Source organism: Bufo gargarizans, chromosome 1 (assembly GCF_014858855.1).
Source record: "Bufo gargarizans isolate SCDJY-AF-19 chromosome 1, ASM1485885v1, whole genome shotgun sequence".
Classification (NCBI taxonomy): domain Eukaryota; kingdom Metazoa; phylum Chordata; class Amphibia; order Anura; family Bufonidae; genus Bufo; species Bufo gargarizans.
In genome coordinates, this window is record NC_058080.1 from 669,781,623 (window position 1) to 669,807,940 (window position 26,318).

At 45.1% G+C, this 26,318-nt stretch overlaps 1 protein-coding gene across 1 annotated transcript in view; it reads right to left on the reverse strand.

Moving 5' to 3' along the window:
• The window catches only part of TBCA (tubulin folding cofactor A), a 56,980-nt gene extending 34,979 nt beyond the window's left edge, over positions 1 to 22,001 (reverse strand). The window contains exon 1 of the mRNA XM_044292133.1: positions 21,854 to 22,001. Coding sequence (XP_044148068.1) covers positions 21,854 to 21,906 — 53 coding nt within the window. The 5' untranslated portion in view covers positions 21,907 to 22,001. The remainder of the gene's footprint in view (positions 1 to 21,853) is intronic.
• Positions 22,002 to 26,318: the final 4,317 nt, after the last annotated feature.

Below are 26,318 nucleotides of genomic sequence, written 5' to 3' on the forward strand. Positions count from 1 at the left end.
AGGGGGCCCATAGACCCTTGTGCCACATAAGAAGACACCAGTATTATAGAAAATGCTTGCTGGTCAAGTTACACCTCTGGTTGGAGGGAAGGGGTTAGGTCAAGAATTTGGCATGAGGGGGGTTGGGGGGTGCAGTTTCAATTTTTGCCTCCCTGGTCACAAAGCACTGAGGGAAGGGGGGCCCCAAGCTGAAATCTTGCACCAGGGCCCATGAGCCTTTAGCTACGTCCCTGCTCACAGCCAAGCTCCCACATACCTCCATAGTGAGATCACTCAGGCAGTGGGAGCAGGGATACCACCTATAACAGGCCATGTGACACAGGCTACCAGCATTGCACAATGGCACATTCCATACATATAAAAGAAAAATCACTAAAATAAAGTGGCCTGAATGGGAGGAAATGCTCAAAAACCCCAAACACATGGTAACATTCTGTTGCACCGTGTTCACACACCGTAGGTAGTCTAGTGGTAGGACCCATGCCACACTGAGATACCTTGACGCCGGTGATGCAAAAAGGCTCTGTTGTGTTCATGACAGGAATAAATTGGCTAAAGTCTCAGTTTTTAACATCAGCCTGGGGGATATTGTCAGTTGCATATCATTGTGGTGCACCTTTTGCAGTGATTTATGGCTCTGCAGAACTCCTCTAGCCTGTCAGCTCTGTCCAGCATTTGTCTCCTCACTGCCTGCAGCTACAAAGTAAAGACTTCAGCCCCGAGTCTGCAGTTAAAGGGGTTAATGTTTTTCCTCAAGAATCCAACGAGAGAGCGATAAGCAGCAGCCCGGCACTGCAGTGTATAGATTACATAGTCGGAGGAACATGTGAAAAAAACCCTTTATTTCATATTTCTTTCCAGTGCGAGGATGAAAAAGTTTGACCCTTCAATAAGTTATTGCAGTTGCAGCAATTGAGGCAGGGATAGCAACCCTTTCTGGAGATGCGTGACTCGTCAGGCCTCTGCAGAAAGGAGTGTACTAACTCGTCCCCCAAATTTTTGGACCTCCTATAGGACATGAGCGGTGGTGTCTGAAACGCCACAATGTCCGGAAAAGAGCGTGTTAGAATCAGCCAATTGCGTCTAAGCGTACCTGCTATTTGCTTACTCAAAACTGAGTGGGTAGACACAAAGGGTAACCTCCTATTCTCAGACTTTGTGCTGGTCGTGGTCAGCAGATGTGCCCGTGTCTGTTGTCTGAATTTGTCAAGATGTCTCTTAACCAACTTTCTTGGGTATTGCCTGGCTACAAATTTAGAACTCATTGCCTGCAATCTGTTGTCTACAATATCTTCATCCGAGATGATGCGTCTCACCCCAAGAAGTTGGCTATATGGGAGAGAACTCAACATATTCTTAGGGTGCGCACTGTCAAAATGCAACATATTGTTTCGGTCTGTTGGTTTTACAAAAAGGTCTGTTTGTAGACCCATCTCCGTCACATATATTGATGTATCTAAAAATTGTAAAGAGTGTGTCGAGTCCACTCTAGTGAACTTCAATTGCGTATGGATGCTATTGAGATAGTCATGAAAATCCTGTAAGGCCGCGTCCGTCCCTGTCCATATGAGGAAGATGTCGTCTATATACCTCATCCACCCGCCCACAAATTGGAAAAGGGTGGATGGGTATATAGACGACGACTCCACATATGCCATGTAAATGTTGGTGTATGTCGGGGCCATATTTGACCCCATGGCGGTCCCACGATTTTGGCTGTAGAAAATGAAAACTGAAATAGTTACATGTCAATAAAATTTCCAACAATGAACTAACAAACTCACATAGTACAGCAGGGTAATCAGTGTGTCGCAAGGCCCACTGAACGGCCTCTAAGCCCCTTTCATGTTCGATGCGAGTGTATAGACTGGTGACATCAAAGGAAACCAGTCTATCACTCGCACCAAATGTTAATTGTTGGAGTTTATTGAGAAAATCTGTTGTGTCCCTTACATATGATTTGGCCCCTGTAGCTGAAGTCCTCAACAATTTGTCGATGAACACAGCTGCAGGGGCAAAGACAGAATCTATTCCCGCCACTATGGGACGTCCGGGTGGATTGTACAAATCTTTATGAATCTTTGGCAAGATATATAGAGTGGGTGTAACCGGGTGTTTCTGTATCAAGTAACTGTGGAGTTTTGCATCAATGATATTATTGGCATAGGCATTGTCTACCAAGATTTAGATTTTTTTCATCACACCAAATTTTGGATCCCCATCAACTTGTCTATAGACTTCTGTGTCTTGTAGCTGTTTTTCTATTTCAGCGACATACTTGGTAGTATTCATCACTACTATTGCCCCTCCCTTGTCGGCTGCTTTGATCGTAAGTTCTTTGCGCCGGCTAAGGGAGGTCAATGCAGATCTTTCCTCCTTGGTCAGGTTGGAGCTCCCCCCATATTTAGTTTGTTGTCTCATTTTGGTGATATCCGACCGGACCAAGGACACAAAGGTGTCTATTGCTTTATGGTACACAGGGGGTTGAAAATCACTCTTAACATGCAACCCCAGGTCAGTCAAAGTCAGGGTGCTATGCTCAATGTCTTCAGAAACCTCTGGAGGAAATCCATCCCTAGGTTTTTGACCATCAAAGAAGACTCAACTTGATAAGTCTGAAAAAATGTAGCATATCTATCTCATTTTGAAACCAATCAACCGTAGATGTTGGGCAGAAAGAAAGTCCCTTATTCAGTACCCTTAGTTCTACATCAGTAAGAACATAGGAGGAGATATTTACCACCAGTGTAGTCCCGTTCATAGTGTTTTCTTCTGTGCACCTTTCTTCCCCTGTTGTAATACAGGAGTTTTGGTTCCCACGGGTGGTTTGGCTGACCGCGTCAAACGGGCATTCCTGGATTCCTTTTCTGTAGTTGTGGCGTTTACGTCCTCCCCTCCTTCTCCTGTGTCTCTTGGTAGTCCCAGTCCTAAAAAAAATCAATCCCGTTACCACGTTCAGTGGAAGAGTCTGTGTCCGTTAAGTCCGTACACCGTCCTCTCGGCCTCTGTACCCTACGGGTCTTCTGTGACCTAGATTTTTTGCCTTCAAACTGTGCCCTTTTATAGATGTTACCCTTGGCATAATCCTCCTGATCTCTGGACCATTTTTGTCTCTTAGTTTCTTCAATATTTGAACGGTACTTATGCAAGTCCCTTTTATTTGTTCAAGAAATTTTTCATAGTCCTGAACACTAGTTGTTAATTTTAACTGCTCCTCATATTCCTCGACCTTTGTGTTAATCCTTACTATGTCCTTCTGTAGAAATTCCATATTTAATAGCATAATGTCCATAGAAAAACGATTTGCCATTTCCATGAACTTGTTGAAAAAAATCTTGATTGTCAGGGAATAGAATTGGCCTGAGGTGGGTCCTCAGACCACGAGGTATGCGACTCACCCTTTAATATTCTCTCAGGGTTGAGAGGTGCACTTCCGTATTAATAAGCTGTTTCCTTTCATTCACCAACCTCTGCTTGATCGAATCTGCAGTCGGTTTGTTCAGGAAGGCTCCCTCCCCATCATCGCCACTTAGGATGTGAATGATTTGTTCACTTGAATAAACAGAGCCGTTTGGTGTATCCATTTTGCTGATGCCGCTCAAATCCATGAATGAATGTAAAAAAATCTTTTCAGTCCATGAACAGTGTGCAAGTCCTCAGGCCCACGAAGAACAGAAAAATGTATGGTAGGACAGCACCACTTACTTGAAACCATTTAAAGGCTTGCGGCGGTGCTCGTGGCGTCAGGTCCCGGCCTCAGGGACCCCCCAAAAAGCCATGAAAAAATGAAAAAGGTCACGGCACTCTCAAAGCTTCCAGGTTCAGTGTTCTTTATTACACCAAGATGTACAGCAGCGGCGTTTCGACAACTAAGTCTTTATCAAGCTACATAAAAGTTTACAAGTGACTCACACATCATTTTATAGGGGTGTGTATCTATACAAATTAATCAGGGGGTTGTGCTCCAAACAAAAAAAGGATCACAGGGATCTCATTGCTAAAAGGTATCAATCAGGAGAAGGGTACAAAAGAATTTCCAAGGCATTAGATATACCATGGGACACAGTGAAAACAGTCATCATCAAGTGGAGAAAATATGGCACAACCGTGACATTACCAAGAACTGGACGTCCCTCCAAAATTGATGAAAAGAGGAGAATAAAACTGGTCTGGGAGGCTACCAAGAGGCCTACAGCAACAATAAAGGAGCTGCAGGAATATCTGGCAAGTACTGGCTGTGTGGTACATGTGGCAACAATCTCCTGTATTCTTCATATGTCTGGGCTATGGGGTAGAGTGGCAAGACTAAAGCCTTTTCTTACAAAGAAAAACATCCAAGCCAGGCTACATTTTGCAAAAACACATCTGAAGTCTCCCAAAAGCATGTGGGAAAAGGTGTTATGGTCTGATAAAACCAAGGTTGAACTTTTTGGCCATAATTCCAAAAGATATGTTTGGCCCAAAAACAACACTGCACATCACCAAAAGAACACCATACCCACAGTGAAGCATGGTGGTGGCAGCATCATGCCAAGGGGCTGTTTTTCTTCAGCTGGAACTGGGGCCTTAGTTAAGCTAAAGGGAATTATGAACAGTTCCAAATACCAGTCTATATTGGCACAAAACCTTCAGGCTTCTGCTAGAAAGCTTAACATGAAGAGGAACTTCATCTTTCAGCATGACAACGACCCAAAGCATACATCCAAATCAACAGAGGAATGGCTTCACCAGAAGAAGATTAAAGTTGTGGAATGGCACAGCCAGAGCCCAGACCTGAATCCGATTGAAAATCTGTGGGGTGATCTGAAGAGAGCTGTGCACAGGAGATGCCCTCGCAATCTGACAGATTTGGAGTGTTTTTGCAAAGAAGAGTGGGCAAATCTTGCCAAGTCAAATGTGCCATGCTGATAGACTCATACCCACAAAGACTGAGTGCTGTATTGAAATCAAAAGGTGCTTCAACAAAGTATTAGTTTAAGGGTGTGCACACTTAGGCCTCATGCACACGACCGTTGTTGTGTTCCGTTCCGCAAAATGGGGTTCTGTTGTTCCGTGATCCGTTTTTGTTTCCGTGTGTCTTCCTTTATTTTTGGAGGACCACCAGACAAAGGAAAGTTAAAAAAAATCTAAGACAGGTTTGCCATGCAAATGATAGGAAAAAAACGGACGTGGACGACAATCTTGTGTGCCTCCGTGTTTTTTAGCGGTCCCTTTGACTTGAATGGGGTGTGTAGACTTTTTATATCCACTGCACAACATGCTGCGAAGTCTCCCAGCAGGCAGACATGTTACTCAGGGCAGGACTTGTATTCACTCCCTTTGCAGAGCAGGGGGAGGGACAAAGATTGTTGTTATTACAGGTAAACAAAAGGACCAGATAAGAACCAGGAAAATGAGATTAGAGATTATTTTTACCTAAAACTTGCTTAGGTTACTTTCACACTTGCGTTCGGAGCGGATCTGTCTGGTATCTGCACAGATGGATCCGCTCATATAATGCAGGCGGTGGCTCCGTTCAGAACGGATCCGTCTGCATTATATTTCAGAAAAAAGTCCAATTGGTAGTCAGACGGATCCGTCCAGACTTTACATTGAAAGTCAATAGGGGACGGATCCGTTTGAAATTGCACCATATTGTGCCAACGTCAAACGGATCCGTCCCCATGGACTTACATTGTAAGTCTGGACGGATCCGTTTGGCTCTGCACAGCCAGACGGACACGAAAACGCTCCAAGCAGCGTTCGGGTGTCTGCCTGCTGAGCGGAGCGGAGGCCAAACGTAGCCATACTGATGCATTCTGAGCGGATCCGCATCCACTCAGAATGCATTGGGGCTGTACGGATCCGTTCAGGGCCGCTTGTGAGAGCCTTCAAACGGAACTCACAAGTGGAACCCCGATCGCAAGTGTGCAAGTAGCCTTAGTTATATATTGCTGCCTATCAGATTTACAGTGCTATATATTTTTTTTCATAACTCGGAAAACCCCTTTAAATACCGATGACCGATCCTAGGGATAGGTCATCAGTATCTCATCGCTGGGGATCCGACACCCAGGACCCCTGCCTATCAGCTGATTCAGAAGGCACCGGTGCTCCTATGAGCGCATCGCCCTTCTCTCCGCTCCCCTACCACAGTGCCGTACATAGCTTAGCGGTTGTGCTTGGTATCGCAGCTGAGCCCCATTTACTTCTATGGGGCTAAGCTGCACCTAAGCCACGTGATCGAAGAATGTGACATCACTGGGTTTGGGAAAGCCAAGAGAAGGCCGTGGCGATACTGCGATCCGATACTGACGACCTATCCAGAGGTATTTAAAGGGGTTGTGTCAATTCAGTAAGTGGCATTTATTATGTAGAGAAAGTTAATACAAGCCACTTACTAATGTATTGTGATTATCCATATTGCTTCCTTTGCTGGCTGGATTCCTTTTTCCATCACATACATTGCTCGTTTCCATGGTTACAGACCACCCTGCAATCAATCACCAACCTATGTGTGCTCCCAGCCATCAGAAAGGCTGACGCTTTCTCCTATATTGTGGAAGCACGACCACCACTGATGGACTGCAGGGTGGTCTGTAACCCTAGAAACGAACAGTGTATAAGGTGATGGAAAAATGAATCCAGCCAGCAAAGGAGGCAATATGGAGAATCACAATACATTAAGTAAGCCCTTGTATTAACTTTCTCTGCATGATAAATGCCACTTACTGAATTAAGACAACTCCTTTAAGTCTCGAAAAACCCCTTTAAAGGGAACCTGTCGCCGGGATTTTGTGTATAGAGCTGAGGAAATGAGTTGCTAGATGGCCGCTAGCACATCTGCAATACCCAGTCCCCATAGCTCTGTGTGCTTTTATTGTGTAAAAAAAACGATTTGATACATATGCAAATTAACCTGAGATGAGTCCTGTCCCTGAGATGAGTCACATACAGGACTCATCTCAGGTTAATTTGCATATGTATCAAATCAGTTTTTTTTACACAATAAAAGCATACAGAGCTATGGGGACTGGGTATTGCGGATGTGCTAGTGGCCATCTAGCAACCCATGTCCTCAGATCTATACACAAAATCCCGGTGACAGGTTCCCTTTAAGCCTCTCCTGATACGTTTTATGCTTCAGACCCTCCACCATTTTTGTACCCCGCCTGCACTCATTCCATTGTATCTTTAGGTTTTTGTAGGTGGGGTATCCAGAACTGGACACAGTACTCCAGATGAGGCCTCACAATCTCTCCCCGCTGCCTGCTCACACTGTGCACTCATTTTGAAGCCGTCTGATATCAGGACCCCTAGATCCTTCTCTTCTGATGTTTTTGCCAACACAAAACTGCCAAAATGATACTCAGACTGAGGATTCCTTCTCCCCAAGAGCATTATTTTGCACTTGGACACATCTAACTGCAGTTTGCATGGTTCGGACCACTTATCCAGAGAAGATAAATCTTTTTCTATGTTATTAATGCCTCCAGGAATATTCACCCTGTTACACATCTGCATCATGTATGCCACACTATACAGATTATTTTTTAAAGGGGTTGTCCAGGATTTTGATGGTCTATCCTCAAGAAAAGTCATTAAAGGGGTTGTCCAAGTTATATTTATTGATGACCCATCCTCAGGATAGGTCATCAATATCAGATCGGCGGGGTCCGACACCCGGCACCCCCTCCGATCAGCTGTTTGAAGAGAAGGCGTGCGCGGTGTCAGCGCTGCCTCCTCTTCACTGTTTACCTTCTAGCCGTTACATCTGCAGTGGTGAGCAGGTGTAATTACACCCAAGCCTTCCTATTGAAATGAATGGGACGGCTTGGGTGTAATTACACCTGCTCACCACTGCAGATGCAACGGCTAGAAGGTAAACAGTGAAGAGGAGGCAGCGCTGGTACGGCGCGCTCCTTCTCTTCAAACAGCTGATCGGAGGGGGTGCCAGGTGTCGGACCCCCACCGATCTGATATTGATGACCTATCCTGGGGATAGGTCATCAATAAATATAACTTTGACAACCCCTTTAATACCAGATTGATGGGGGTCCAACTCTGAACTGTTTGAAGAGACTACAGTGCTCCGGTGAGCGATGCGTCCTCCTCAAAGCTTGCCAAGCACATCGCCATTCATAGTATAGATGCTATACTTGGTATTGCAGCTCAGGCCTATTCCCTTCAATGGGACCAAGCTGTGCCTAGGCCATGTGACTAGTAAACAGGGCGCGGGCTCTTCAAAAAGTTGATCAGTGGAGGTGGCAAGAGTCATCTCCTTTGAATCAGATTTGGGGATAAATCCGCGGCACACCAATTTTTTTCTTTTTCAGAAGATGCTTTTAATACATAACGTTTTATTTTACATCATTTTGTTCAATCCAGAGAAAGTGTCACTGTAACCTTTGTGACAGTGAGAGGTTTTGTCTGGGAAAACAGGTATTTTCTTCCCAGCATGTGCTGCTGGGCTGATTTACAGCCAGGTGAGGTCAAATACCAGACTGGATTTTAAGTGCCGGTCCGGGTTTTGGCAGCACCTGGCTGTCCTTAAATAGGCAGCTGGGCTCAGAAGCCATGTCTCTGCGTTGGGATCTGGGAGCCTTGTGTCTGGATGAAGGCTTGCTACCTGTTTGGCGTGAAAACAGGTTGGTGCTGCTATGGTCAAGGACTCTGAGGCAGAATTGCGGCATGGTGTAAATTACCACCAATACCGCAAGGTGACTTTTTTTTTTAAAATATGACTGCTTGTTTTGTCACTTGCCTAAAGTGTGAATAAAACACTGAACTGATCCAAAGAACATGTTTTTGCCTCTATACTGCGTCCGCTAATCCGTTCTACCACAGCGAGTCCCCACAATGGCCATAAAAGAAACCCCAACGTTTCGGTCGAGTAATGACCTTTATCAAGGGATCTGTGGCCTCAATTGGACATGTGTGCACACATGTCCAACTGGGGCCACAGATCCCTTGATAAAGATCATTACCCGACTGAAACGTTGGGGTTTCTTTTATGTCCGGTTACATTGACACTTTCGCTGGATGGAACAAAATGATGCAAAATAAAAAGTTATATATTAAAAGCATCTTCTGAAAAAGAAAAAAAATTGGTGTGCCGTGGATTTCTCCTTTGAAATAGATTGACGTACGTCCTCTACAAGCACGCACCGCCATGTATGTGCAGATCTCATCCTTTTCCAGTATCCCCGAATCTGATGACCTATCAATCAATTGTAGAAAATGCTTGCAAACTAGATACTACAGAAAACTGTAATTATTGTTTATTCCATGTGATTTTCAAAGTCTCATTCAATCCCATGTAACATCCAGTAAAAAACTGTAGAGTACCCAGTCTACAGAAAAAGATTAAGGGCTCATGCACACGACCGTATGTATTTTGCGTTCTGCAAAAAATACGGATGTTGTCCGTGTGGATTCTGTATTTTGCGGAACGGAACAGCTGGCCTCAAAGAAAACAGCCCTATACTTGTCCGTAGTGTGGACAATAATAGGACATGTTCTATTTTTTTTGCGGAATGGACATGCGGACACAGAATGCACATGGAGTAACTTCCGTTCTTTTTTTGTGGATCCGTTTTCCAGATCCCCCTAGACCCTTCTCATCTGAAGTTTTTGCCAACACAAAACTGAAATTAATGGTTCCGCATATGGTCGGCAAAAAAGCAGAACGGACATGGAAAGAAAATACGTTCGCGTGCATGAGCCCTAAGGCACTGATTATTATTATTTTTTATTTATTAGGGCACTGATTTATCTTGTCTTTATTTACTAAATAGGTCTTTTACGCCTTTTTCGACTCTGACTAAATATTTTTGACGTGTTGCATTTTTATACCACTCACTCCTGTTTTGAAATATGGGTGGAAAGGTGGGTGTGGTGAGCTATGTTAAAAAAAGTCGCAGTCTCGCTCCAGTAGAAGGGTGGGGTATGAAAACTGGAGGAGCTTCTCTAGACAGAAGTGTAATTAGATTTAAGGATAAGACAAATTTATCAAACAACATGAGACATTAGATAAATATGGCATACAGTACTCCAACTTAGGCCTCATGCACACTGCCGTGTTTCACGGCCGTATGCGGGCCGTGGAACCGCGGCCTGGATCCCTCCTGAGAGCAGGAGCGCACGGCGTCACTGGTTGCTATGACGCCGTGCGCTCCCTGCTGCCGGCACAGTACAGTGATACACTGGTATGATCTATACCAGTGTATTACTGTACTGTGCCGGCAGCAGGGAGCGCACGGCGTCATAGCAACCAGTGACGCCGTGCGCTCCTGCTCTCAGGAGGGATCCAGGCCGCGGTTCCACGGCCCGCATACGGCCGTGAAACACGGCAGTGTGCATGAGGCCTTAGACTCACGTAAATCGGACTTCAGATATTCCCCTATGTGTTCGTCAGCCTTAGGGTACTTTCACACTTGCGTTTTTCTTTTCCGGCATAGAGTTCCGTCACAGGGGCTCTATACCGGAAAATAACTGATCAGGCATATCCCCATGCATTCGCGAAAAAAACTGAAGACTTGCCTGAATGCCTGATCAGTCAGAAAAATGCATTGCAATACCGGATCCGTTTTTCCGGTGTCATCAGGCAAAACAGATCCGTTTTTTTTTTCATTTTTAAAGGTCTGCGCATGCACAGACCGGAAGGACGGATCCGGCATTCCGGTATTTTGAATGCCTGATCCGGCATTTTTTTCCATAGGAATGTATTAGTGCCGGATCCGGCATTCAAAATACCGGAAGGACGGATCCGTCCTTCCGGTCTGCGCATGCGCAGGCCTTTAAAAATGACACCGGAAAAACGGATCCGTTTTTGCAATGCATTTTTCTGACTGATCAGGATCCTGATCAGTCTGAAAAATGCCTGATCAGTCAGAAAAAATGACATCCGTTTGCATACAGTTTGCCTGATCAGGCAGCCAGTTCAGGCAACGGAACTGCCTGCCGGAATCAAACAAAGCAAGTGTGAAAGTACCCTTATTGTAAAAGGCCTAATACTTACGGAATATGCTTGAGATGACATATTTTCACTATGGTTGAGCGAATCAGATTCAGATTGCTGTATCCAAATCCAATTCTTTAATTCACATGAATTACAGGTAAAACTCGAAAAAAAGAATATCGTGCAAAAGTTCATTTATTTCAGTAATGCAACTTAAAACTTAGAATATTGTGAAAAGGTTCAATATTCTAGGCTCAAAGTGTCACACTCTAGTAGGGCTGTAGCTAACGATTATTTGAATAATCGATTAGTTGTCGATAATTTAATCGATTAATCGGGAAAAACCACCAAAATGACAAAAAAAGGGGTTTATATGATTTAACTTGAAAAATTATGTTCAAAGGCCATATTAAAACAAATTTAAGAGTTACATAATTATAAAAAAAATTGCATTACAATGTAAAAAAGACAACATGTCCACATGGTCAGGGCTGAGGCTAGCTCTCTTCTTACACGCTATATTGCCTGTAGCAGAGAAGAGGCGTTCCGATGGTGTGAATGTACTTGGGATAGACAAGTATGATCTTGCAAGTTTAACTTTTATGGGGAATCTGTGGATGGCACTGCTATGGGGAGGGGGAATCTGTGGATGGCACTGCTATGGGGAGGGGGAATCTGTGGATGGCACTGCTATGGGGAGGGGGAATCTGTGGATGGCACTGCTATGGGGAGGGGGAATCTGTGGATGGCACTGCTATGGGGAGGGGGAATCTGTGGATGGGAGGGGGAATCTGTGGATGGCACTGCTATGGGGAGGGGGAATCTGTGGATGACACTGCTATGGGGAGGGGGAATCTGTGGATGACACTGCTATGGGGAGGGGGAATCTGTGGATGACACTGCTATGGTGGTGGGGGGGGGGGGGATCTGTGGCTGACACTACATAGCATCTTATGCTATATGTGTCATCCACAGATCTCCCCCATAACAGTGTCTCCCGAGTCCCAATACACCGGCCCCGCCGCTCACAGCAATATCTAAAAGATATTCCTTAACCGTTACCCTGCAGTAACTTTTACTTAAACTTTAAATCAGCGTTATGAATTGATCTTTAATACTTTACAAAATCAAATACAATGAAGCTCTGGTAACAGGCAGAGCGAGCGGCGTAACGTCACTCACTCATGTGAGTGAATGACACAGGCTGAGCAGGCCCGTCACGTGAGTAAGTGACGTTATGCCGCCGCCCGCTCTGCCTGTTACCGGAGCTTCATTGTAAGGTAAAATAAAGATGCGCTGAGTAAACCGCCCGCATAGCAACGAATCGGCGATTATTCAACAACGGTTTTCGTTGACAATGAATCCAGTTATCGAATATTATCGATAAAGTCGATTCATTGTTGCAGCCCTACACTCTAGTCAGCCAATTAATCCATACCCCCTGAGCAAAGGGTACCTCAAAATTGTAACTTTGGGGTTTCATAAGCTGTAAGCCATAATCATCCAAATTATAACAACTAAAGGCTTGAAATATCTCACTTTGCATGTAATGAGTCTCTCATATGTTAGTTTAACCTTTTAAGTTGCATTACTGAAATAAATGAACTTTGCACAATATTCTCATTTTTCGAGTTTCACCTGTACTGTATCAAAGTACTAAGCAGAACTCAGCATGTAGTTATGTCTTAGACAGATTAGGCCTCCTTCACATATGGACAACAGATCTGTTCCAGCACAGTCGGATTTCCATTGACTGCAATGAGGTCCGGTAGTGATCCGGTCGATTTCCAGCATAAATGTCAAGTTTCGGACAGACAAAAACCAATGCATGCAATGGTTTTCATTCTTGAGCCGACATTTGATCCAGCATTTGCACTGGATCACCTAAACGGAGATGTGAATGTAGCATAAGTAAATGATTACAGGTGTGCTCCGATTAGACACTGGATTTTGCCAGAAAAGGGCGTAAAAAGTGCTTCCCACTAGGGCAGGGCGAGTTTACCAAAAAATAAAATCATGATTTTTAATCAATCCTATGGATGATTTTCAATTTGAATCTCAAATTTCTTATATATAGACTGGCAGTGCAGGGGTTACTACTAGATATGAGCGAATTTCATATTTTGAAATTCGTTCACACTTTGTTGGTTAAAAGGTGAATTGCGTTATGGATTCTGTTACCACGGACCATAGCGCAATTCTATGACTGAATGTATAACGGAATTCCTTTAGAGGCATTCTGTTATTCATTCCGTCATAATAGAAGTCTATGGGACAGTTTCCATTAGGCAGGAGAGGACTTCCCAGCATAATGGAAACTGGCCGGATCCGTTTTGCAGCCCGTAGACTTCTATTATTACGGAATGAATAACAGAATGCCTCTAAAGGAATTCCGTTATGCATTCCGTCATAGAATTGCGTTATGGTCCGTGGTAACAGAATCCATAACGCAATTCACCTTTAACCAAAGTGTGAACGAATTTCAAAATATGAAATTCGCTCATCTCCAGTTGCTACACATATATTGACCATCAGTGCAGGGGTTATGTATATATTAACCCCCTGCACCGCCAGTTATATATGGCACTGCAGGGGTTACTACACATATATAGTTCGGCGGTGCTGGAGGGAGCGTCAGCGAGGCAAAAGACAGTGGGGAAGGCAAGGCAAGTGATGCGGCAGCGTGGGCCAAATCTATTTTACGATTCTGTAAAAAAAAAACTGAATTGTCAATTTGCCTTTGAGGCCTCTAATCGAATGAGTCGCCTAGCCCTACTTCCCGCCCGTAGCCTATTTTTGCATAGTGTACCTCTTGGTGAGAGATAGCCGACTGCTAGACATGCCTCTACAATGCACTCAAAGATATTTTGCCCACTTGAAAGACTCAGAGAGGGGGTGCATCATTGGATTGAAAAAAAATAATATAGATGGTCGTTTCAAAGAACTGTTCGCCATCTAGGTTGTCCTGACCTAGCTGATAGATGTTGGGAGCAGTAGTTATGTGCGGGAACCGCATATAGTGAAAGGGCTCCGGACGTCCCAGACAGACACCAGTAGAGAGGTTGATCCACTGACAATCACAAGCAGCTCCCAAAGTTTACTGGTGGCACCTTAATAACATCCCTCTCTCTGCCTGGACCATGCGTTTAGGCTAGTTTCCCACTAGTGCTCAACAGCAATGGCAGGTTGTTCCAGCGGCGATCCGGCCACAACCCGGCCAATAGGCAGAGAATCCGCCGGACTAAAAACGCTGCTGGATCTCTGCTGGTCCCCACTATAGTTAAATAATGCGGATCCAGACAGCTCTCCCTGCTGGAGCAGTCGAGCGCTAGTGTGAAACTAGCCTTAGCAGGAGGAAATTTAGTGTCACATCGTGCATTACTTGGCACTGACAGTCAGTCACCATTGTCTTCGTTTGCAGTGGTGTCGTAAAAGAGAAACCTGGATTGCTACAGGCTGGAACCACAGGTTCTGTTTAGATTAGGGATCGACCGACTATCAGCATCTATTTTGCCGATAACGAATCGGGAACAAGGATCGCTCTGTTGTCAGCACTGTCCGTGTTCCCTCAGCAGCACAGGGGAGAAGGAAGCAGTGTCTCCCTCCCCCTGTGCTGCTGCTGCCACCAATGGGAGGACAGGGGACAAGAGAAGGGGAGGGGCTGTGGTCACTGCGCCACCAATGAAGAGAAATCTCTCATTCTTTCAAATTGAACAGGAGGCGGGAGCTGGCTGCAGAATCACATAGCCGGCTCCCGACCTCTATGAGCAGTAGCTGCAATCCGCGGTAATTAACCCCTCAGGTGCAGCTACCGCTCATAGAGGTCGGGAGCCGGCTATGTCATTCTGCAGCCAGCTCCTGCCTCCTGTTCAATTTGAATGAATGAGAGATTTCTCTACATTGGTGCCCCCCACCCAGTTTTAATCTTTGGTGGCAGTGGCCACAGGATCCCCTCTCCCCTGCTCCTCCGATCGGAGCCCCAGCAGTGTAATCCTGGGGCTTCGATCGGTTACCATGGCAGCCAGGATGCTATTGAAGCCCTGGATGCCATGGTAAGCTCCATGCTGCTGTGTGCACAGAGCACAGAGCAGCAGGGACAGTGTGAGGTCCTATTCACCCTGATAGAGATCTATCAGGGTGAATAGGACAAGGGTTCTAGTCCCTAAGGGGGCTAAAAGTTAGTAAAAAAAAAAAAAAAAAAAAAAGTTAAAAAAAAAAAACCAAAATATTAAGTATAAATGAAAAAGAAAGAAGATTTAAAAAAAAAAAAAAAAAAACACACACTACACATTAACAACATACATTAATTTTCAGCAGATTTGTGTAGGAATTTTTATTTTATTTTCAAAAATGAAAATTCCCAAAATATCGGTATAAATTATCTGCTATTGGCCTGAAGGTTCACAAATTATCGGTATCGGCCCCAAAAAATAATCAATATCTGTCGATCCCTAGTTTGGATCCAATGACTATTGGGTTCAAGTATGGACGTCTTGAGGCGAGTGCTTCAACCTTGGCTTTGCTGTCAAGCAACACTCTGCCCCAACTGCTGGTCTGATAATCTGGAGAGCCATCGCATATGGCAGTCAGTCACCCCCAGTAGTGATATGAAGGACAGTAACAGCTCAGCGATATGTGCAGGACATCCTGCGGCCATGTGTTGTCTCTCATGGCAGAGGTTTTTCAGTAGGATAATACTCGAGCACACACAGAAAGGGTTTCCCAGCAATGTCTCTAGATTACAACACTTCCTTGGCCTGCCTGATAACCAGATTTATCACCAATCAAGTATTTATGGGACCATCTAGGACACCAGCTTCTGCAACCTACGAGTGTGCAGGATCTTCAGGTTCAGCTGCAACATCTGTGGGCAAATGTGCCACAATATACCATATGGAACCTCTATGCCTCCATGCCCAACCGTATCTCATCTTGTATCCAGGTTAGAGATGGACAAACAGGGTACTAGAGCCTCCTATCAATTGTACAGTATACAGAGGGATGCCAGAGAAACATACCATACCCCACTGACTAATATTTCCCCATCTGGTCTCTGTTTTCTTGAAGGCAATGGCACTTTGAACAGAACTTGAGACATATTTTTCCAAACTTTTACATGTTTCCAATGCACCAAGTAAACCAAGGAATAGTTTTGGGTAAACCATTGAGGTTCCAACATCCCGACCCCAGAAGCCCCTTTCTTCTATTACTGAGGTGAATAAAACCTAAGATCTTCTTACCTATCCTCCTGCTTCCAGATTATGGCAATGAATTTTGGCTAGGTTATCAACTTTGGAAAATAAAAAAAATGGGTTTCTTGGAAAAAAAATTCTATCCATGCTCCCCATAGGTTCAGATGTAAAATTCTTTAATCAAGGCTTGCAGATTTGTAATTATGGTATGTCAGCTACATTTAAACAAGAGTGTTAAAAGATTGTTAAAGTTAAACTAACACAATTGCAATGTGAATTGTCTTAGCCTCATTCTAATCTACTGATGTCACTTTCATTTAGCCGGAAGGAAACAACGGGACAGTGTCAGGGCCGTTTCTGCCTGGCCCCAGCACTCTCTATCCACTTCAAATTGAAAGCCATTATTAGTTTCAAATGGATAGAAAAAGACATATTTAAAGATGGTTTATGCAATTAAAGACTAACTTATGGGCACGGCACGAACCCTCCTCCACACCGACAACACATGTTCTCAGAGATAACTGACACTATAATTCACACTCTCCACCTCCGCGTTAGCACATGTATACCCCAGCTAGGGTTGAGCGGTAAACCAGTTTCAGCGATCTACCGCGGTATTAAGAAACAGCGATATCGCTGTTTCCTAATAACTTCGGTATATTGTGACGTCATAGAAGCGGTCACATGTGCGCTGACCGCTTCTAAGTCTGTGTCCTCCCGCCCCTACATCCTGCCTAACAGTGCTCACAACCACATTACTGCCCGCAGCGGCCGACCCCGGCTCCTCCTAGCTCCCCATATGCATGTCTCCGCCCACCGACATCAGAAATCGGATAACAGCAGAGGCGAGCACAACAGCCAGGCGGGAAAAGTCTCTCCATGTCCCACACACAGAGTTTGGCCTGCGAGGAGTGAGAGAGACGAGACCTTAAACATAGAATAGAACGGCCAAGTGTCATACATAAAAGATGCCATGTCTGTCTGTCTTCTGCTGCCCTGTGGTCTGGTCCTTCCTTCCTGCCTGCCTGCCTGGGGGGGGGGGGGGGATGGTCAAAACTTGTCCATACAGTATAACGTCTCCTTGTGGCTGCCCCCCATACAGTATAACGTCTCCTTGTGGCTGCCCCCCATACAGTATAACGTCTCCTTGTGGCTGCCCCCCGTACAGTATAACGTCTCCTTGTGGCTGCCCCCCGTACAGTATAACGTCTCCTTGTGGCTGCCCCCGATACAGTATAACGTCTCCTTGTGGCTGCCCCCCATACAGTATAACGTCTCCTTGTGGCTGCCCCTATATAGTATAATGTCTTCTTGTGGCTGCCCCCATACAGTATAACGTCTCCTTGTGGGCAGACTAGATGGGCCAAGTGGTTCTTATCTGCCGACACATTCTATGTTTCTATGCCCCATACAGTATAACGCCTCCTTGTAGAAACCTGAGGTCAGCCTCTGATCTCTACTGTGGATATTCTAGAAATTTAGTTACCATGGGATTTTTCAGTTCAGCATCAATAAGGCTACTTTCACATCTGCATTTTTTGCTGGATCTGTCACGGATCAGCAAAAACGTATCCAGTATATAATACAACCGTCTGCAACCGATCTAAACAAATCTGGTTGTATTATCTCTAAAATAGCCATGACGGATCCGTCGTTGTAAGTCAACGGGGGATGGATCCATTTTCTTTTGTGTCAGAGAAAACAAATCCATCACTGTTGACTTACATTGTCAGTCATGACGGATCCGTCTTGTTCCACATGCCAGGATGCACTCAGAAGCACTGCTCGCTGCACTTAGGACTGAGCAATCTTAGATACATGAGCCCTATGTACAGATTCCGATCTTGGTATTATTAAGCTATTATTGGCTCAAGGGGAGTGTCTATTCTGCTGCAGATAAGGGGGCGTGTCTCAGCTCTGCCTATCACAGCTCAGGAGGCAGCTGAAGGATGAAACTGAGCATGTGCGGCCTTCTCAGTGAGCCGGTGTAACGTTACATTACCCTACTGAGATTTCACTACTTCATAACTTCTGGTCACACCGGAAATGACGTGAGGAGGCGTGCCGATCTGCGCATGCGCAAAACAACGGTTTAGGGAAATCTCACAGCGGAGTTCAGCAGGACACCGGGACACTGCGCATGTGCCGGAGAGCCTAGCATAAATTATGTTTGAAATCTACTCCAGTCAGGGGCTAGAGCAGATTTCACTCCAGGGACGCGGACGGTAGAGGGTGATGAGGCGCATCCCACAGCAGTGCAAGGGGAAGCAAAGACCAGCGTTAAACTCCGGTCTGTGTGAAACAACCCTCAATGTGGTGCGGGCAGAGACAGGGGTGTGTAATGAAGGTGCCACCCGCCTATAGATGGTGGACAAATAAAATGTAGGAGCTGCTCCTGCTTATTGGCAGATCAAATGATCCTCTCTAAGGGCTCATGCACACAACTGTGGTTTTGGTCCACAAAAAATGCGGATCAGATGCAGACCCATTCGTTTCAATAGGGCTGCAAAAGATGTGAACAGCACACGGTTTGAAGTCTGCATCCGTATGTCCATTCTGCTGCCGGTCCTATTCAGACAAGAATAGGCAGTTCTAACAGAGGGCCGTGTGCATGAGGCCTAATGGTGGCCTGCCTGGGCCATCTGGAGCCTGTTCGCTGTGTGCGCCCTCACATAACCACTGTTTCCAACAACTGGGTCAGAACCAGGGTGGATAAAAATCTATGATTTAAAAAAAAAAAAAAAAGATTTTTTTGATTTAAATCAGATTTTTTTTATATAAAACGCTTTTTGAGGAAAATATATTACCATCCAAAGGTTATTTCATTATGAAATAAAGATGACTTTTTTAATTATGTAGAATAAGGCTGTATATGTTTAATTTTTTTGTTAAATTCCATTAATCCATTCACAATGTCATGCTCTTCCAGAGGTTTTTGTAAGATTACTGGGTAGTTTCTCTGCCTACAAGATATTATCACAGATGCTTGGTTTAATTTTGGAGTTCTCAAAACTGAATTTATAACGTGAAAAGAGTTGAGAAAAAGATCTTAATCCTATAACTACAGAATCTATAAATACAGAATCAACCCCTTCAGTGCTAAGTTTAAAGTTCAGTGAATAGAATATAAAACAATATTTCTTCATCACTTTCACTTCAAAATATCACTTTCTTGTGTAGGCTGGGCTGACAGTCTAAGTTTCTTAAAATATATATATATTTTTTTTTTTTTTTCTTTAGCCAAATTAGTTAACAAACATGGATGTTTAAGCAAATAACATGCTGTAATGTTATTGTTTCAGTTGAATAAATCCTATTTGAATTGTTATTATTAAGGTAATGATTATTTTTCTCCTTCCTAAGTACAATAGAAAAATTGTCCAAATATGAATCTTTATGTAAAAAACTATGATTTAAATCAACCCTTACTGACTAGTGATTTAAATCAAATCCACCCTGATCAGAACGCCCTAGCTCAGGCTCCTCAACTCCAGTCCTCAGGACTAAATTTACTAAATTAAGGGCTCTTTCACACCTGCGTTCTTTTCTTCCGGCATAGAGTTCCGTCGTCGGGGCTCTATGCCGGAAGAATCCTGATCAGTTTTATCCTAATGCATTCTGAATGGAGTGAAATCCGTTCAGGATGCATCAGGATGTCTTCAGTTCCGGAACGGAACGTTTTTTGGCCGGAGAAAATACCGCAGCATGCTGTGCTTTTTGCTCCGGCCCAAAAAAAACTGAAGATTTGCCACAAGGCCGGATCCGGAATGAATGCCCATTGAAAGGCATTGATCCGGACTTAAGCTAAACGTCGTTTCGGCGCATTGCCGGATACGACGTTTAGCTTTTTTAGAGTGGTTACCATGGCTGCCGGGATGCTAAAGTCCTGGCAGCCATGGTAAAGTGGAGCAGCATACTTACCATCCGTGCGGCTCCCAGGGCGCTCCAGAGTGACGTCAGGGCGCCCCAGGCGCATGGATGAAGTGATCGCATGGCACGTCATCCATGCGCATGGGGCGCTCTGACGTCATTCTGGAGCGCCCCGGGAGCCGCACGGATGGTAAGTATACCGCTCCCCGCTCCTACTATGGCAACCAGGACTTTAATAGCGTCCTGGGTGCCATAGTAACACAAAGCATTTTGAAGACTGATCCGTCTTCAAATGCTTTCAGAACACTTGCGTTTTTCCGGATCCGGCGTGTAATTCCGGCAAGTGGAGTACACGCCGGATCCGGATAACGCAAGTGTGAAAAAGGCCTAAATAACATATTTGCGTTACTGCAAAAGTACAAAATACAAAACTTGCCATTTTCTTAAAGGGAACCTGTCACCTAAAAAACGGATACTAAACTGTTAATAGTACCTTATAGTGCTGGAGAGTAGTTTCCTAATGCACTATTTGATTGTTTAGCCGCATCTAGCCTCCTGGAGAAATCGTTGTTTTATTCAGCCGCTGCCCCCTGCTTCAAGTCAGGTTTGAAGTCAAACCATCTCAGTGCCGTGACCGCGCTCACAGCACACATGCGCAGTAGATGGCTGCTGTAGCGTGATCCCGGCTCGTACACTCTGCCGGCTTCAGTTTCTACTGTGCATGCGCCCGACATCTTCTCTAACTGCGCTAGTATGTAAGTCTGCCATCTACTGCGCATGCGTGCTGTGAGCGCGGTCCCGGCACTGAGATGGAGGCGGGGAGAGCAGCATTCGAGACGCCTAGGCGGCTGCCCCCTTGACTTCAAACCTGACTTGAAGCAGGGGGCAGCGGCTGAATAAAACAACGATTTCTCCAGGAGGCTAGATGCGGCTAAACAATCAAACAGTGCATTAGGAAACTACTCTCCAGCACTATAAGGTACTATTAACAGTTTAGTATCCGTTTTTTTGGTGACAGGTTCCCTTTAATAGCACTGCACAGAACAGATAAATAAAATAGAATAAATAAAAGAACATTTGTTCATTAAAATAACGACTTGCCTCCAGCCCCTCCTCCCTCCTCGCACTGTAACTGATGTATCGCCGGCCGCGCTGTGCAGCATAGCGGCCGGCGATACATTCGTGTCAACCACGTAAAAAGTCAACCATCGCTTTATAAGGCGCACTGCCATTTTCCCCCCACTTTTGGGGGGGGGGGGGAGTTTGTCTTATAAAGCGAAAAATATGGTAATATAATGGCAGCATTTTCGGGTCGGCCAATTGGCGATTGTGATATGGCGATTAATAGCGATTGCTTTGGCAATATATTGTGCAGGCCTAGTGCTGTGGCAATAAACAGAAGCTAACATGCAGCCTTCCGAATGAGGTGCGGCTTTGGTATGGGCCAGGAACACCAGCAGGGAGATGTATGATCACTTTCTAAAAGAGAACCTAAGCTGCCCACAGCAACCAATCACTGCTCAGCTTTCATTTCCTAGCACGCACTTGAAAAATAAAAGCTGTGCTGTGATTGGTTGCTATGGGCAACCCAGGCCTCATCGTTTCCTAGTCACCACGTGATGACTGGCAGGGCGAGGCTGACATTTCACCACACGTAGTACGCAGCACATACACTAGACTGGCCCTGTAGCAGAAACGAATGGCCAGGTCAAGTACGCGCCCCCTGTCACTCATGGTCTGGCGGTGCGGCCCGTGGACCATGAGGAGACGTACGAGGCTCAGTAGGTACGCAGGTTATTCGTGTCCGGCCTAGGAGGCAGAGCGGCTCAGGGCGCTCACCCCCTGCACTTACCGCTTCACCACGCCGGTCTTTATCTTTATTTGCCTCACCCGTGGGTCCGCCATCTTTAGCCGGGGCTGCTACAAGCGCGATGCAGTGACCAGTGAGACCACGGAGGCTGCGCACGGCGGTAGTTGTCACTAGGAGGAGCTGGAGCTTCTGCGCTTGCGCACGAGCGTCTGGTTGTCAGGTAGTTGTGTATCCAGGGCACAGTGCGGGCAGGAGTAGTCACTGCCTGCAGGTCCTCTGACGTGGAGTTACAGGCTGACTTAAAGGGGGATTTCTAAGCATAATACCTATGGACATTCCCATATATGTAATGCTTTCTATTAATGGTATCACAGGTGCAGTGCTGCACAGCTAATGCAGCCATGGGGCAGCCTAATGTGGAGTGTGCAGCAGGAATCCTTTACAGTCTCTTTCTTTTTGACCCACTAGGTCTCTCTGAATGCCAGTCACAGTGCCCACCTTCCTGCCACAGATTATTCTATGCTGGTGTCTGCCACAATTTCCTCTTCCTGATTGCTTTCAGTTTTTCTGTGCAATAGCTTTTTGATGCGTTATCCACAGGTGCAAAGAAAAACTGAAGAATAACAATCTACATCAACTCGAATCAGTGAGAAACGCATTTCATACGTATACCCATTGAAATGGATGGGTCGGGATTCAGTCCGCATGACGCCAGTTAGAGAAATAATGGCGTACACGTGGAAGGTATCTGCTTCTCGCAGGTATGGTTTTTGTGGACCAATAATCAGATATGAAGTGTGCATGAGGCTTTAAAAGGGTTGTCCTATTGCAGCCTTACGTGGCTGGGTTGGGAATAACCCACCTTAAAGGGCTTCTGTCACCCCACTAAAGTCATATTTTTTTGGGGGGGACTAGTTAAATTCCTTATAGTGCGATATATGCAAATATAATAGTGTTACTTACTTTCCTTCAGCAGTTTCTTGTAAAAACAAACTTTTATAATATGTAAATTAGGTCTCTACCAGCAAGTAGGGCGTCTACTTGCTGGTAGCCGCCGCCAAAAAACGCCCCCTCGTCGTGTTGCTTGACAGGGCCAGCCGCGATCTCCTCCTCCGGCTGGCCCTGCCAGCATTTCAAAAATCTCACGCCTGTGTTCATTCGGCGTAGACGCTCTGAGATGAGGAGGCTCGCCTCCTCAGCACTCCCTCAGTGCGCCTGCGCCGATGACATCACCGAAAGAGAAGACGTCATCGGCGCGGGCCAACTTACCTCTCCTGCTCCACACAGCACCACCACCTGGAAGATACAGCGCGCTCTTCCTGCAGCACTGTACTGCTTCCTAACAATGCACAGCGCCACTACGTTGTGATGTCCTACATAGTCAGGACACAGTGTGGTGTTGGCAAAAAATAAAGCCAGCACCAGGAGCACTGTATTCACTGCTCACTCATCCATAATGAAAGCGCTTAATAGTATTCGCTTCATAAGACACACTGCCACTTTTGGGAGAAAAAAGTGTGTCTCATGGAGTGAAAAATACAGTCGTTTGCTCTAAAGTGTATTGTCATGAATTACTCTAGTTTCCATTCCTCCTTGGCTTTTTTATTTTATTTTTTAACTTTACCTCATTTGCAGTGTTCTCTTATCCCCCATGATTGAATCCTACTTCCTGGTTTGTCATCATGCCTTTAGGGCAGTGGGATTTACCCTGACATCAGGAGATCATGTGACACTAAACATACCCCTTGTTCTTAAATGAGACATCCTACGTTACAAGGCTCCATTACAGGATGTAACCCACAGCAACTGAAAATGAAAACTGATTTGCCACAGGGAGCAAGGGTAGGTGAATAACTTTACAATAAGGCAGTGTTGCTAAATGGTGGTATTTGGGGAAAGTGATATAACAGCGAGACCTGTTGGGATACATTTATATTAGTGGCGCAACCCAAGTCATTCTGATCCCTTTTCAGATAAAATTATCACCTGGAACTCCTCTTCCCAACATGTGCCATATATATTTACGGTGCAGCGGTCAAAGGAGTTCCTGCATTCTGCCGTATATGTACGGCGCACTGATCAGGTGCGCACAGGAGCTGTGCTCTCTCGATCAGGCCAGGGGCCTGGCTGTTACTAAATGCCATTCCCCTGCTGTATCTGCCAGCATCGGCGAAAACTCAGGTGCTGGCGGTTTAACCCCTTAGACATTGCTGACTGCCGCATTTGAACAGTTTAGAGAGTGGTGGGGGACCCTCTCTCACCTAATCAGCTTCCCACAATACGATATTGGGTGCCAGTGAACAAACCCTCAAAAGTTGCAGTCAGATAGTGGGACTGAAAAAAAAGTAAAAAAATAAAAATAAAAAAAAGTAAAAATAAGTTTAAAAAAGCCCTTTTCCCCTCATCAAGCCACTAACTATTGTAAGAAATAAAACAAAAATAGACATATTAGGTATTGCCACATCCGTAATGACCTGCTCTATAAATATACCACATGATCGATCCCATGAGGTGAATGCTGTAAAAAAATATAAAAAACTATGGCAGAACAGCCATTTTTGATCACCTCTCTGTCCCAATAATTTAAAGTGATCAAAAAGTCCTATGTACCTTCACCTTATCCTGCAAAGAACAAGCCCTCACACAAGACCATTGCCAGAAAAAAATAGAAAAAATGGCAACACAAAAACATAAATTTTTTTCATTTCACTTAAAAAATGCTTTAATTGAGTTACAGTAGCAAAACTTAAAAGAACTTTATAAAATTTGAGTCTCTTAACATAATGACCAGCAGAATAAAGTTAATATGACATTGTTCCCGCACGGTGAACACTGCAATAACAAAACCCAAAAGCAATGTCAGAATTTCTGCCTTTACTTCATCTTGCTTCCCAAAAACTGTAATAAAACATAATCAAAAAGTTGTATGTACCACAAAGATGTACCAATGATGACCACAACACATCCCACAAAGAATCATCCCTCACACAGTCGAGAGAAAAATAAAAAATGTATGGTTTTTAGAAAATAGCACTACTGGTACCCCAGAGGCTGTTCAAAAGCAAGATGGCGCCAGTAAACCAATCCATCTAAATCTGTGCTCCAAAAGGTAGTATTTTCCATACGCCTCCCCAATGGCACTAAACAGGAGGGTACCCCGCCTCCCAGGGAGAGGAAACAACGTGAAAAACAAATATTTAAAAGCCTCCCCTCTTTTACCTACTTCAGTTGTTTCCTGTTCCTTGGGATGAAGTGGAGACTAGCAGGGGTTCCCTCCTGCTTAGATACCGCTCAGCCTTTGGTAAGTTGTCCCTGGCGATGTTCAGAAAGGCTGATGCAGAGCGGCGGGATCCGGGACAAGATACTGCTCCCTCCATCTGCTTGGGCCCAAGTCCTGAGCTGCAGGCAGCCCCGGGCTATTATGCTCCTATGGGAGGAAGATATGACGGCATTGTGTTTCTCCCTTAGAGCCGGAGTCTCGCGGAAACTGGTCACGTGGGCGCAGCTTGTGGAACGCACGCCGGTGTAGCGTGTGGCTGCATACCACATGACCCGGAAGTTTGGGCCTTAAGTAAGAATGCCGGTATGGGATCAGGACGGCGTTCTCAGAATCAGACGTATCCTAGATCCAGAAGAAAGCATGTCTCTGCCTCCAGAGAAGTCTAACGATCCTCCCAAGGTCCTCAGCCCAGTAAGCCTCCTCCTGGGTGAAAGGATTGTTTTTTATATGCACAATTGGGTGATAAATATTTTTTCCCTGGTGGAGGGTTCCCTTATAAAAATGTGCTCCTTACTAAGGAGTTATTCTTAATTTTCAGGGCAGGCATGCTGGAAAAAGTGGGTAACCTGCACTAAAGAAGAAATGTGCTATCTGCAAGAAACAGTTATCTGGTCACAGAAAAAAAAAACTGTCAAAAGTGCACAGAAAAAATAATGTCAGAAGAGGCACCTGTCACAGTGCAGTGTGGTAAATGTACTCCACACTGAACACAGAAGGGAAGGGAAATGGTATAAGTCTTGGAACCTAGGGAGAGTGAAATGGTCACACATAGTGAGTCCCTACGCAGAGCCCTGACTGCTATCAGTATGAACAGACCTTGATGGTAGGAATGGTTATATGCAGGAACCTAAGCCCAATCTCACCCTGACAGGGCCCTGCAGATAGTGTCAGGACATGGATGGGATATCCCTTCACAGATGAAGGAATAGGAGACCCCCTCAGGCCTAATATCAGGAGGTAGGGGAAAACAACAAACCACAAATAAGATACACTTAACTTCCAGAAGTATGCGGACGAACAGGAACTCAGAGAGAAACAACACCAGGACTTCCACAAACAAGGAGCTATCAACTGTATAGCATGATGGGTGAGGCCAAACTAAATAGAGGAGAAGGAATGACCACTTAAGCTACACCTGAGACAAGAGGTGTGGTCATCCCCAGCAACAACACAGAAAGGTGAAAACAAAGAGGCTGTCAATCATGTGCAGCCAGTCTCCTCGTTCTT